The sequence below is a fragment of the Lolium perenne genome, chromosome 6, assembly GCF_019359855.2.
Source record: "Lolium perenne isolate Kyuss_39 chromosome 6, Kyuss_2.0, whole genome shotgun sequence".
NCBI classification, from domain to species: domain Eukaryota; kingdom Viridiplantae; phylum Streptophyta; class Magnoliopsida; order Poales; family Poaceae; genus Lolium; species Lolium perenne.
Window position 1 is genome coordinate 1,517,746 of NC_067249.2, and position 14,900 is coordinate 1,532,645.

General features: G+C 46.8%; 1 protein-coding gene across 1 annotated transcript; it reads left to right on the top strand.

Moving 5' to 3' along the window:
- The first annotated feature begins 13,095 nt into the window (after window positions 1-13,095).
- Window positions 13,096-14,320, top strand: LOC127310872 (uncharacterized). The gene is made up of 3 exons (XM_051341503.1): window positions 13,096-13,281; window positions 13,330-13,935; window positions 14,045-14,320. The coding sequence occupies exons 1-3, from the start codon at window positions 13,096-13,098 to the stop codon at window positions 14,318-14,320; spliced, it is 1,068 nt and encodes a 355-aa protein (XP_051197463.1).
- Window positions 14,321-14,900: the final 580 nt, after the last annotated feature.

The following is a 14,900-nucleotide window of genomic DNA, read 5'->3' on the forward strand; positions in this document are numbered from 1 at the left end:
ATTTTACGTGGTTTAGGGTTTTTGAGTAAGATCTAATCTACCTACGAACATGAACCACAACGGTGATACTAGTGTTGTCAATAGAAGAGTAAATTGAATCTTCACTATAGTAGGAGAGACAGACACCCGCAAAGCCTCTTATGCAATACAAGTTGCATGTCGAACGAGGAGCAAGTCTCATGAACGCGGTCATGTAAAGTTAGCCCGAGCCGCTTCATCCCACTATGCCACAAAGATGCAAAGTACTCAAACTAAAGACAACAAGAGCATCAACGCCCACAAAACCATTGTGTTCTACTCGTGCAACCATCTATGCATAGACACGGCTCTGATACCACTGTAGGATAACGTTGCATAGAAAACAAAATTTTTCCTACCGCGAACACGCAATCCAAGCCAAGATGCAATCTAGATGACGGTAGCAACGAGGGGGTATCGAGTCTCACCCTTGAAGAGATTCCAAAGCCTACAAGATGAGGCTCTTGTTGCTGCGGTAGACGATCACTTGCCGCTTGCAAAAGCGCGTAGAAGATCTTGATCACGATCGGTTCCGGCGCCACGAACGGGCAGCACCTCCGTACTCGGTCACACGTTCGGTTGTTGATGAAGACGACGTCCACCTCCCCGTTCCAGCGGGCAGCGGAAGTAGTAGCTCCTCTTGAATCCGACAGCACGACGGCGTGGTGTCGGTGGCGGTGTAGAAATCCGGCGGAGCTTCGCTAAGCTACGCGGGAAATATGAAGTGGAGGAGCAAAGCTAGGGTTTGGGAGGGGGTGGCCGGCCACTCAAGGGGGGCGGCCAAGCTATGGTCTTGGGTTGGCCGGCCCCCTCCCTTGGCCCCTCATTATATAGGTGGATCCCAAGTGTTGGTGTCCAAGTCTTCGAATAAGACCCGAAACCAAAACCTTCCATAGGAGGGGGAAACCTAGCCCAACTAGGACTCCCACCCAAAGGTGGGATTCCCACCTCCCATGTGGGGGGTGGCCGGCCCCCTATGGTGGAGTCCACTTGGGACTCCACCCCATCTAGGGCTGGCCGGCCATGGAGGTGGAGTCCCTTGTGGACTCCACCTTCCTTGGTGGTTTCTTCCGGACTTTTCTAGAACCTTCTAGAACCTTCCATAGAACCTTCCGCGACATTTTATTTCACATAAAATGACATCCTATATATGAATCTTATTCTCCGGACCATTCCGGAACTCCTCGTGATGTCCGGGATCTCATCCGGGACTCCGAACAAATATTCGAACTTCATTCCATAATTCAAGTGCTACCATTTCAACATCCAACTTTAAGTGTGTCACCCTACGGTTCGAGAACTATGCGGACATGGTTGAGTACTCACTCCGACCAATAACCAATAGCGGGATCTGGAGATCCATAATGGCTCCCACATATTCAACGATGACTTTAGTGATCGAATGAACCATTCACATAAATTACCAATTCCCTTTGTCTCACGATATTTTACTTGTCCGAGGTTTGATCTTCGGTATCACTATATACCTTGTTCAACCTCGTCTCCTGACAAGTACTCTTTACTCGTACCGTGGTATGTGGTCTCTTATGAACTTTTTCATATGCTTGCAAGACATTAGACGACATTCCACCGAGAGGGCCCAGAGTATATCTATCCGTCATCGGGATGGACAAATCCCACTGTTGATCCATATGCCTCAACTCATACTTTCCGGATACTTAATCCCACCTTTATAGCCACCCATTTACGCAGTGGTGTTTGGTGTAATCAAAGTACCTTTCCGGTATAAGTGATTTACATGATCTCATGGTCATAAGGACTAGGTAACTATGTATCGAAAGCTTATAGCAAATAACTTAATGACGAGATCTTATGCTACGCTTAATTAGGTGTATCCATTATATCATTCACACAATGACATAATCTTGTTATTAATAACATCCAATGTTCATGATTATGAAACTAATCATCCATTAATCAACAAGCTAGTTTAAAAGGCATACTAGGGACTTCTTGTTTGTCTACATATCACACATGTACTAATGTTTCGGTTAATACAATTCTAGCATGATATATAAACATTTATCATAAACATAAAGATATATAATAACCACTTTTATTATTGCCTCTTGGGCATATCTCCTTCAGCAGGTGGATCTCACTCCTGGGCCCCTGGGGGTTTCTATTTGTTGCTTGAGCATTGGCTTGCCCTGCAAACCTCAACATTGCTTGAAAATTTCGACAGTCCTTCTGTAGATGACCTGACTACCTCTTCCCATTATTGTCGACATAGAAATGCATCTGACATGGCCCGTTCATCATATCCTCGGGAGATACAAAAGGTCTCTGAAACCTTGGTCCACTATTTTATCTGTTATTCCGAGAGTCATCTCTATTGTCGCCTCACTGCTCGTTACTCCTTTGATATTCATCTCTATTGTTTCCTCCAGTGCTTCCCTGAAAACCAGCCGATATTTGGTCAGGAGCATCATAACTCGAGAATTGCCGAGGGAATCGTCGTCTATTTTGAAAATTTCGACTACGGTCCTCCTCCGGTGACCTGTGTCGCTTATTGTGGACAGCATCTTCTCCATCTGCCCATCTGTTTGCTATCTCCATCAATGCTGACACTGTCCTTGGGTTAGTTCTCCCCAAGTCTTCGACAAAATGTCCTCGTCGAATTCCTGCTACGAACGCATCTATTGCTCTCTCGTCAGATATGTTCTCTGCCGAGTTTTTAATGATGTTCCACCTCTGGATGTACTTTCTCATTGATTCATCATGCTTTTGTCGACACGATCTCAACTCTTCTAGTGATGCGGGTTTTTTGCAGGTGGATCGGAAATTCTTGACGAATACTGATGACGCGTAAAGAACACGCTCGTTGGGAACCCCAAGTGGAAGGTGTGATGCGTACAGCAGCAAGTTTCCCTCAGTAAGAAACCAAGGTTTATCGAACCAGTAGGAGTCAAGAAGCACGTTGAAGGTTGATGGCGGCGAGATGTAGTGCGGCGCAACACCAGGGATTCCGGCGCCAACGTGGAACCTGCACAACACAACCAAAGTACTTTGCCCCAACGAAATAGTGAGGTTGTAAATCTCACCGGCTTGCTGTAACAAAGGATTAACCGTATTGTGTGGAAGATGATTGTTTGCAGAAAACAGTAAAACAGTATTGCAGTAGATTGTATTTCAGTAAAGAGAATTGGACCGGGGTCCACAGTTCACTAGAGGTGTCTCTCCCATAAGATAAACAACATGTTGGGTGAACAAATTACAGTTGGGCAATTGACAAATAAAGAGAGCATGACCATGCACATACATATCATGATGAGTATAGTGAGATTTAATTGGGCATTACGACAAAGTACATAGACCGCCATCCAACTGCATCTATGCCTAAAAAGTCCACCTTCAGGTTATCATCCGACCCCTTCCAGTATTAAGTTGCAAAGCAACAGACAATTGCATTAAGTATGGTGCGTAATGTAATCAACAACTACATCCTTAGACATAGCATCAATGTTTTATCCCTAGTGGCAACAGCACAACACAACCTTAGAACTTTCTCACATCGTCCTGTGTCAATGCAGGCATGAACCCACTATCGAGCATAAATACTCCCTCTTGGAGTTACAAGCATCTACTTGGCCAGAGCATCTACTAGTAACGGAAAGCATGCAAGATCATAAACAACACATAGATATAACTTTGATAATCAACATAACAAGTATTCTCTATTCATCGGATCCCAACAAACGCAACATATAGAATTACAGATAGATGATCTTGATCATGTTAGGCAGCTCACAAGATCCGACAATGATAGCACAATGGGGAGAAGACAACCATCTAGCTACAGCTATGGACCCATAGTCCAGGGGTAGACTACTCACACATCACACCGGAGGCGACCATGGCGGTGTAGAGTCCTCCGGGAGATGATTCCCCTCTCCGGCAGGGTGCCGGAGGCGATCTCCTGGATCCCCCGAGATGGGATCGGCGGCGGCGACGTCTCAGTAAGGTTTTCCGTATCGTGGCCCTCGGTACTGGGGGTTTCGTCACGGAGGCTTTAAGTAGGCGGAAGGGCAAGTCAGGAGGGGGCACAGGGGCCCCACACCATAGGTCGGCGCGGCCAGGGGGTGGGCCGCGCCGCCCTAGGGTTTGGCCACCCTGTGGCCCCACTTCGTTTCGTCTTCGGACTTCTGGAAGCTTCGTGGAAAAATAGGCCCCTGGGCGTTGATTTCGTCCAATTCTGAGAATATTTCGTTACTAGGATTTCTGAAACCAAAAATAGCCGAAAACAGCAACTGGCACTTCGGCATCTTGTTAATAGGTTAGTTCCAGAAAATGCACGAATATGACATAAAGTGTGCATAAAACATGTAGATAACATCAATAATGTGGCATGGAACATAAGAAATTATCGATACGTTGGAGACGTATCAGCATCCCCAAGCTTAGTTCTGCTCGTCCCGAGCAGGTAAAACGATAACACAGATAATTTCTGGAGTGACATGCCATCATAATCTTGATCATACTATTTGTAAAGCATATGTAGTGAATGCAGCGATCAAAACAATGTATATGACATGAGTAAACAAGTGAATCATATAGCAAAGACTTTTCATGAATAGCACTTCAAGACAAGCATCAATAAGTCTTGCATAAGAGTTAACTCATAAAGCAATAATTCAAAGTAAAGGCATTGAAGCAACACAAAGGAAGATTAAGTTTCAGCGGTTGCTTTCAACTTGTAACATGTATATCTCATGGATATTGTCAACATAGAGTAATATAGTAAGTGCAATAAGCAAGTATGTAGGAATCAATGCATAGTTCACACAAGTGTTTGCTTCTTGAGGTGGAGAGAAATAGGTGAACTGACTCAACATTGAAAGTAAAAGAATTGTCCTTCATAGAGGAAAAGCATCGATTGCTATATTTGTGCTAGAGCTTTGATTTTGAAAACATGAAACAATTTTGTCAACGGTAGTAATAAAGCATATGTATCATGTAAATTATATCTTATAAGTTGCAAGCCTCATGCATAGTATACTAATAGTGCCCGCACCTTGTCCTAATTAGCTTGGACTACCGGATCATCACAATGCACATGTTTTAACCAAGTGTCACAAAGGGGTACTTCTATGCCGCCTGTACAAAGGTCTAAGGAGAAAGCTCGCATTTTGGATTTCTCGCTATTGATTATTCTCAACTTAGACATCCATACCGAGACAACATAGACAACAGGTAATGGACTCCTCTTTTATGCATAAGCATGTAACAATAATTAATAATTTTCTCATTTGAGATTGAAGATATTTGTCCAAAACTGAAACTTCCACCATGGATCATGGCTTTAGTTAGCGGCCCAATGTTCTTCTCTAACAATATGCATGCTTAACCATAAGGTGGTAGATCGCTCTTACTTCAGACAAGACGAACATGCATAGCAACTCACATGAAATTCAACAATGAATAGTTGATGGCGTCCCCAGTGAACATGGTTATCGCGCAACAAGCAACTTAATAAGAGATAAAGTGCATAATTACATATTCAATACCACAATAGTTTTTAAGCTATTTGTCCCATGAGCTATATATTGCAAAGGTGAATGATGGAATTTTAAAGGTAGCACTCAAGCAATTTACTTTGGAATGGCGGAGAAATACCATGTAGTAGGTAGGTATGGTGGACACAAATGGCATAGTGGTTGGCTCAAGTATTTTGGATGCATGAGAAGTATTCCCTCTCGATACAAGGTTTAGGCTAGCAAGGTTATTTGAAACAAACACAAGGATGAACCGGTGCAGCAAAACTCACATAAAAGACATATTGAAAACATTATAAGACTCTACACCATCTTCCTTGTTGTTCAAACTTAATACTAGAAATTATCTAGACCTTAGAGAAACCAAATATGCAAACCAAATTTTAGCATGCTCTATGTATTTCTTTATTAATGGGTGCAAAGCATATGATGCAAGAGCTTAAACATGAGCACAACAATTACCAAGTATCACATTACCCAAGACATTTATAGCAATTACTACATGTATCATTTTCCAATTCCAACCATATAACAATTTAACGAAGGAGAAACTTCGCCATGAATACTATGAGTAGAAACCAAGGACATACTTGTCCATATGCTACAGCGGAGCGTGTCTCTCTCCCATAAAGTGAATGCTAGGATCCATTTTATTCAAACAAAACAAAAACAAAAACAAACCGACGCTCCAAGAAAAAGCACATAAGATGTGATGGAATAAAAATATAGTTTCAGGGGAGGAACCTGATAATGTTGTCGATGAAGAAGGGGATGCCCAAGGCATCCCCAAGCTTAGACGCTTGAGTCTTCTTGATATATGCTGGGGTGAACCACCGGGGCATCCCCAAGCTTAGAGCTTTCACTCTCCTTGATCATGTTGCATCATACTCCTCTCTTGATCCTTGAAAACTTCCTCCACACCAAACTCGAAACAACTCATTAGAGGGTTAGTGCACAATAAAAATTAACATATTCAGAGGTGACACAATCATTCTTAACACTTCTGGACATTGCATAATGCTACTGGACATTAGTGGATCAAAGAAATTCATCCATCATAGCAAAAGAGGCAATGCAAAATAAAAGGCAGAATCTGTCAAAACAGAACAGTTCGTATTGACGAATTTTAAAATGGCACCAGACTTGCTCAAATGAAAATGCTCAAATTGAATGAAAGTTGCGTACATATCTGAGGATCATGCATGTAAATTGGCATAATTTTCTGAGTTACCTACAGGGAGGTGGACCCAGATTCGTGACAGCAAAGAAATCTGGAACTGCGCAGTAATCCAAATCTAGTACTTACTTTTCTATCAACGGCTTAACTTGGCACAACAAAACACAAAACTAAGATAAGGAGAGGTTGCTACAGTAGTAAACAACTTCCAAGACACAAATTAAAAACAAAGTACTGTAGGTAAAAACATGGGTTGTCTCTCATAAGCGCTTTTCTTTAACGCCTTTCAGCTAGGCGCAGAAAGTGTGTATCAAGTATTATCAAGAGACGAAGTGTCAACCTTACCTTGGGCTTTACCCTTACCTTTCTTGTTGTTTTTCTTTCCCTTTGGTTTAGGAAATATATGATTTCCCCCCGGTATAGAGGTGAATTTCAGAGTGCCTTCTCCAACATCAATGACTGCTCCCAATAGTTTCAGCAGGGATCTTCCGAGTGTAAGTTTTCCTGTTTCAACAACAAGATAATCAATGGATATTGTTCTTCCAAGAATGGTTGTATGCACACCTGCGGCTATTCCTTTAGGAATTATAGTAGAGTTATCAATGAGAGTTATTTCTTCTCCTCCTTCATCAACTCCCCAAAGTTTCAAAGATTTATAAATACTTTCAGGCATAAGGCAAAATTCATACATAATATCACAGTAGGCATGGAGAGTTCGATCACCGATAACAATTTTAACAGCAGGATCCCACAATGAGAGTTTAGAGTTCACTAAAACTTGTTCAAGACGATTACGAACGTGGCAATAGTTATCATCCAGGCGAGATGTACTTATCTCGAGATTGTTTAATCTACTATATATGCTAGTGAGGGCTGAATCAAAGTTATTAGCTGAATCATGTGATGCAACCAACTTCTTTATGGCATTAAAAGCTTGATCCCCATTGCAATGAAGGAAATCTCCTCCCACTAAAGTATCCAAAGCATATCTATAACGAACCATAAGACCAAAATAAAAATTACTAAGGAGCAAACTTAGAGTCATTTGAGGTTCAGTTTTACGATAAGAAGTAAAAATTCTAGACCAAGCATCCTTAAAACTCTTCTCATCCCCTTGTTTAAAAGTGAAGACTAATTCTTCAGGCGAAGAAGTAACAGGTTCAGAGCTAGACATGGTAATAAAAGTAACTAATTTTTTTGTATTTTTAATATAGAGTGCAAGACAATAAATAAATCAAACTAGATAAAGTAAATACAAGTAACTAATTTTTGTGTGTTTTTGATATAGCAAACAAGATAGCAAATAAAGTAAAACTAGCAACTAATTTTTTTGTATTTTGATTTAGTGCAGCAAACAAAGTAGTAAATAAAACTAAGCAAGACAAAAACAAAGTAAAGAGATTGAGAAGTGGAGACTCCCCTTGCAGCGTGTCTTGATCTCCCCGGCAACGGCGCCAGAAATTTAGCTTGATGACGCGTAAAGCACACGCTCGTTGGGAACCCCAAGTGGAAGGTGTGATGCGTACAGCAGCAAGTTTCCCTCAGTAAGAAACCAAGGTTTATCGAACCAGTAGGAGTCAAGAAGCACGTTGAAGGTTGATGGCGGCGAGATGTAGTGCGGCGCAACACCAGGGATTCCGGCGCCAACGTGGAACCTGCACAACACAACCAAAGTACTTTGCCCCAACGAAATAGTGAGGTTGTCAATCTCACCGGCTTGCTGTAACAAAGGATTAACCGTATTGTGTGGAAGATGATTGTTTGCAGAAAACAAGAAACAAAGATTGGCAAGAGATTGTATTTCAGTAAAGAGAATTGGACCGGGGTCCACAGTTCACTAGAGGTGTCTCTCCCATAAGATAAACAACATGTTGGGTGAACAAATTACAGTTGGGCAATTGACAAATAAAGAGAGCATGACCATGCACATACATATCATGATGAGTATAGTGAGATTTAATTGGGCATTACGACAAAGTACATAGACCGCCATCCAACTGCATCTATGCCTAAAAAGTCCACCTTCAGGTTATCATCCGACCCCTTCCAGTATTAAGTTGCAAAGCAACAGACAATTGCATTAAGTATGGTGCGTAATGTAATCAACAACTACATCCTTAGACATAGCATCAATGTTTTATCCCTAGTGGCAACAGCACAACACAACCTTAGAACTTTCTCACACCGTCCTGTGTGTCAATGCAGGCATGAACCCACTATCGAGCATAAATACTCCCTCTTGGAGTTACAAGCATCTACTTGGCCAGAGCATCTACTAGTAACGGAAAGCATGCAAGATCATAAACAACACATAGATATAACTTTGATAATCAACATAACAAGTATTCTCTATTCATCGGATCCCAACAAACGCAACATATAGAATTACAGATAGATGATCTTGATCATGTTAGGCAGCTCACAAGATCCGACAATGATAGCACAATGGGGAGAAGACAACCATCTAGCTACAGCTATGGACCCATAGTCCAGGGGTAGACTACTCACACATCACACCGGAGGCGACCATGGCGGTGTAGAGTCCTCCGGGAGATGATTCCCCTCTCCGGCAGGGTGCCGGAGGCGATCTCCTGGATCCCCCGAGATGGGATCGGCGGCGGCGACGTCTCAGTAAGGTTTTCCGTATCGTGGCCCTCGGTACTGGGGGTTTCGTCACGGAGGCTTTAAGTAGGCGGAAGGGCAAGTCAGGAGGGGGCACAGGGGCCCCACACCATAGGTCGGCGCGGCCAGGGGGTGGGCCGCGCCGCCCTAGGGTTTGGCCACCCTGTGGCCCCACTTCGTTTCGTCTTCGGACTTCTGGAAGCTTCGTGGAAAAATAGGCCCCTGGGCGTTGATTTCGTCCAATTCTGAGAATATTTCGTTACTAGGATTTCTGAAACCAAAAACAGCCGAAAACAGCAACTGGCACTTCGGCATCTTGTTAATAGGTTAGTTCCAGAAAATGCACGAATATGACATAAAGTGTGCATAAAACATGTAGATAACATCAATAATGTGGCATGGAACATAAGAAATTATCGATACGTTGGAGACGTATCAAATACATCCTCAAAACTGTCCCAGCTGTCGATGGAACCTGGAGGAAGCTTCTTTATCCAAGATCTTGCGGCTCCACTCAGGTGTACTTGAATACTCTGCATGGCTGTTGCTCTCGTTCCACCTATCAGCTTCACCGTCTCGAGGTAATCGACTAGCCAATCCTCGGGATCTTGCAGGCCATCAATTTTTTTGAAATTATCGGGTAACTTAAACCCTGAAGGAACCCGAGTTTTCCGGACCCTCCTTGTAAAGCACGGTAGCCCACACATATCCTCGTCATCTATCTCTGGGGAATGCCGATGTCCCCTTCTATTTTGTCATGCTCTGTCTACCTGTGCTTGAGTTGCTGTATCTCTTGCCCCACTTGTTCTCTCGGGACCTGGTGCTGCTGCAGTAGGTCGTGGACTATTTTGCCTTGCTGATCCTTCGGGAGGCGAATTTATAAACGCCGTTCCCATGGCTCCAACTCCTGCCATGGCCATATTGTACAATGCTTCTCTTGGATCTCCGGGAGGTGGCTTGGATGCGAGGATGAAAGCCTGCGTCGCCATGTACCCAGCTTCTGGTGTCTTAGGGATAATGTTCCCCCTCGTGTCTATCGACATAAAGGACATGTCGAGGTTTTGAACCAGATTCTCCCTATCTGCCTCAGGTATATCCTGCAGCCGCGATCTTGCTCTATTTCGAGCTGCTCTGTGACTATCTCCCGAAGTGCCAGATTGTCGACTCAAATCCGCCCTTCGCCTGCTTGACGCGGAAGCCGCTTCCTGCCTCCTGTCCAACTCGTTTTTTTGTTTCTCGAGCTCCCGCCTGATACGTGCAAGCCTATATTGATATGCTTGTAACTCCTCAGGTGTCGCCGTTACAGTCATTGGTTCTGTGCCATCAATGGCTCTCGCAACTCTATCCCATACTGCCTGCGGAAATTGTATCATCTGCCGCGCTCCAGGCCCAACATATTTTGTTCCTAAACCTCGAGTGAGATCTGCAGGGTCGACATACGGATTTCCCGCATCGTCGAAATTCTCTGACGTCTCCTCCTGTGGGCGACTTGGTTCTCCAATGGCATAGATCTGATGATATTTTGGATTCTGAACTTTGTCAGGTTTGGTGACACCATCATAGAGAGTGGTGAAGACCTTCCCCACAACATTGGATCTGTCGATGAAGTTGAAGCTGTCTATGTTGCTCGGGTCATCGCTTATATCAGAGTCCGCAGATGACTCGAAAGACATGTCGCTGAAGATCTTGGCGAGTTTTTCGCTTGCCACAGTACTGATGAAGCGTGGCGACGAAGTCTCCTCGTCGCCTGACTCGATTGACGATGCAGAACTCAAAAAATCGGGATCGACCGCTGATAATCCCGACGAGATCGGAATTTCGAGACGATACGCTACTTCTTTCTCGACGCGGAAGTGGAACTTTCCGAACGTCATCTCCATGGGCTCCTCCAGATACGCATATGCATCCAAACGGGAGGGTGGGTGAGGAACAAAATCAATTAGACCAGTTTCGATCTATTTATCTCTATCCATCGCGTTGCTTGCAGTTGACGAAGTCGACGATCTTGAACGTGCCATCGAGATCAGATCCTTGACACCTCCAATTCCCACAGACGGCGCCAATTGACAAGGGATTAACTTATCAATGCCTACGGATTGTAGACTAGGGTTTTAGCGGAAGTAGAGGGCAAGTAGATCTCGAAGGTTTCAGCCGAAAAGTACTCGACGATGTAAAAACTAGGGTTGCGTGAGACAATGAATCGATCCTTTCTTTGTCCCTCGACTCCCCCTTATATAGGAGGTGGAGTCGAGGGATTCGTAGTACACACATTACAGAGTCCGGGAAGGTTTCTAACTCATCCCGTAAGATTACAAGTATGTTTTTCGTAATACAACTCTAGCTTTCCTTAATACTAACTTGGGCTTCCGAATCTTCATATTCATCGAATCGTGGGCCTTCAGTAAACCCCGGGTACCATCTTCGGCAGGCCCATTGGGGATGCCTATGTCAGGCGCGCAATCGCCGAAGAGGTGAACCAGCTACCCGTCACCGGGTTCATCATGGAAATCAAGCACCCCAAGTGGCTGGCAAACCCAGTCCTGGTGCTGAAAAAGAACAAGACATGGCGAATGTGTATTGATTACACTAGCCTTAATCGGGCCTGCCCCAAGGATCCATTCGTCGGAGTCGCTATGCTTCCTCGATGCATACTCTGGGTACAATCAGATCAAGATGGCCATCGAGGATCAGGAGAAGACGGCGTTCATCACGCCGCTTGGCGCGTACTGCTACACCGCCATGTCATTCAGCCTCAGAAACGCCGGAGCCACGTACCAGCGCTGCATGCAGAACTGCCTCGAAAAGCAAATCGGGTGCAACGTTCACGTGTACATCAACGACATCGTGGTCAAATCGGCTTGGAAGGACGACCTAGTCGCCGACCTCACCGAGACCTTCGCCAATCTCCGGCGCTACCAGATCAAGCTGAACCCCCTGAAGTGCACCTTCGGTGTGCCAACAGGGCAGATACTCGGCTACGTCATCTCCAAGAGAGGGATTGGACCTAACCCGGAGAAGATCTCAGCCGTCATGCGCATCAACAGGCCCGCATGCCTCCTCGATGCACAGAAGCTCGTCGGGCGGGTCGCTGCGCTCAGTCGCTTCATCCCCCGGCTCGGCGATAAGGCCATGCCTCTCTATCGTCTCTTGAAGAAGTCTGATTCCTTCGAGTGGACGAGCGAAGCGTAGAGCGCCTTTGAGGCCCTCAAGGCAGCCCTCCAAAATGCCCCCGTCGTCGCCGCACCGCTGCCAAAGGAGCCCATGCTTCTCTACGTCATGGCATCGAATCGCGCCGGCAGCGCCGTCATGGTCTTCGAGCGCAAGGAGGAGGGCAAGGAGCAACTCGTACAACGCCCGGTGTACTACATCAGCGAGGTGCTCACCGAGTTGAAGCAACGGTACCCACACTACCTAAAGATGTTCTACTCCGTGTTCAGGGCCCAGCGGCGACTGGCCCCGTACTTCCACGAGCACCCCATCAAGGTCATCTCTTCGACGCCATTGTCCGACATCATCCTCAATCGGGATGCGACCGGGCGGGTCGCCAATTGGGCAGTTGAGCTCGGCGTCCACAAAATCACCAATGAGCCTCGCCATGCGGTCAAATCCCAGGCGCTGGCAGACTTCTTTGTCAATTGGGAGGAGCATCAGCAACAACCCTCCCTGGTGGAAAGCAAGCACTGGACCCTCTAGTTCGATGGCTTCAAGAACCTCGAGGGCGTCGGAGCGGGCATCGTCCTCACGTTCCCAAAGGGAGACACAATGAGGTATGTCCTGCAGCTACAATTCGAGCCCTGCACCAACAATGTGGCCGAATACGAGGCACTTCTCCCTGGCATGCGAGTCGCCAAAGAAATGGGTGCAGCTCGCCTCCGCTGCTTCGGTGACTCCGCCCTAGTCGCCAGCCAGATATCCAGCACCTGCGACGCCACCGATGCCAACATGATCGTCTACAAGAGGGGGGTCGATCAGGCCGGTGCCAGCTTTGCTGGTTAGATCGTCGAGTGGGTTGACAGGCGCAAGAATGAGGAGGCTGACGCTCTCTCCAGACTCGGCTCCAAGCGGCAGCCACCGCCACCGGGCATCTTCCTCGACATCCTCACTCGCCCGTCGGTGCGACCGCCCTGCGAGATCGACATCGCCGAGCCCCCAGCTCCAGACTCGGTCCTCATCGCAGTCGCCTCAGACGCTGGGGACTGGACGGAGCCGTACATGAACTACCTCGAGCGGAAAATAATGCCCATGGACGAAGCAGAAGCGCGCATGATCGTGCGCCATTGCAAATCCTTCACGATCATCAACAAGGAGTTGTACAAGCACATCGTCTTCGGTATCTTCCATTGCTGCGTGCCTCCAGAGGAAGGTCGCCAAATTCCGCGCGACATACACACGGGCGATTGCGGCCACGACGCTGGCGCTCACTCCTTCGTCGCCAAAGCCTTCCACCATGGTTTCTACTGGCCTACCACCCACGCTGACGCAGTCAAGCTCGTCAGCGCGTGTGTTGGGTGCCAGAACTACGCGAGCCAGTCGCACCTGCCAGGCTCCGCGCTGAAGACCATCCCCCTCACCTGGCCTTTCGCTGTCTGGGGCATGGACATGGTGGGCAAGTTTAAGACAGCCCCCCGGTGGCTACACGCACCTCCTAGTCGCCGTCGACAAGTTCACAAAATGGGTGGAAGCTAAACCCATCAAAAAATGCAATGGCAAGACGGCGACCAAGTTCCTGCGGGAGCTGATATACCGTTACGGGTACCCGCACAGCATCATCACCAACAACGGCACCAATTTCGCCAAGGGAGAAATGGCAGAATTCTGCGAAGATAATGGGATTCGACTCGACCTCGCCTCAGTCGCACATCCCGAGTCAAACGGCCAAGCTGAGCGAGCCAACCAGAGCATCCTCCACGGCCTCAAGCCGCGCCTGCAAGTACCCCTGGAGCGAGCCGCCGGATGCTGGGCGGAGGAGCTCCCCTTTGTCCTCTAGGGCATTCGCACAACGCCCAACAGATCAACGGGGTACACCCCTTTCTTCCTGGTCAATGGAGCGGAGGCCATCATGCCCACGGACATCGACCACGATTCGCCGCGCGTCGCCAACTACACGGAGGAAGAAAATGAGCTCGCCCGTCAGAACGGAGTCGGCCTCCTTGACGAGGACCGAGAACTTGCCCTCTCCAGAACGGGCATCTACCAACAAGGCCTTCGCCGATATCATAGTCGCCGCATGCGCAGTCGCTCCATCCGGGAAGGCGACCTCGTCCTTCGCCTCATCCAGGACAAAAAAGGCATGCACAAGCTGTCGCCCCCATGGGAGGGCCCATTCGCCATCAGCCGCGTGCTCGGCAACGATGCGTATTACCTCACCGTCGTGCGCAAGGACGGTGACGGCAACCTGCTCACCCGAGAAGTCGAGCGCCCGTGGAACGTCAATCTCCTTCGCCGATTCTACACATGAGTCGCCATGTAGCCCCATGTGTTAATCAATAAAGATGTGATCTCCTTCGTATGTTTTTTCATTCGCCGACCCATTTTTCATTCGTGCCTCGCACGCGTATATCTCCCAA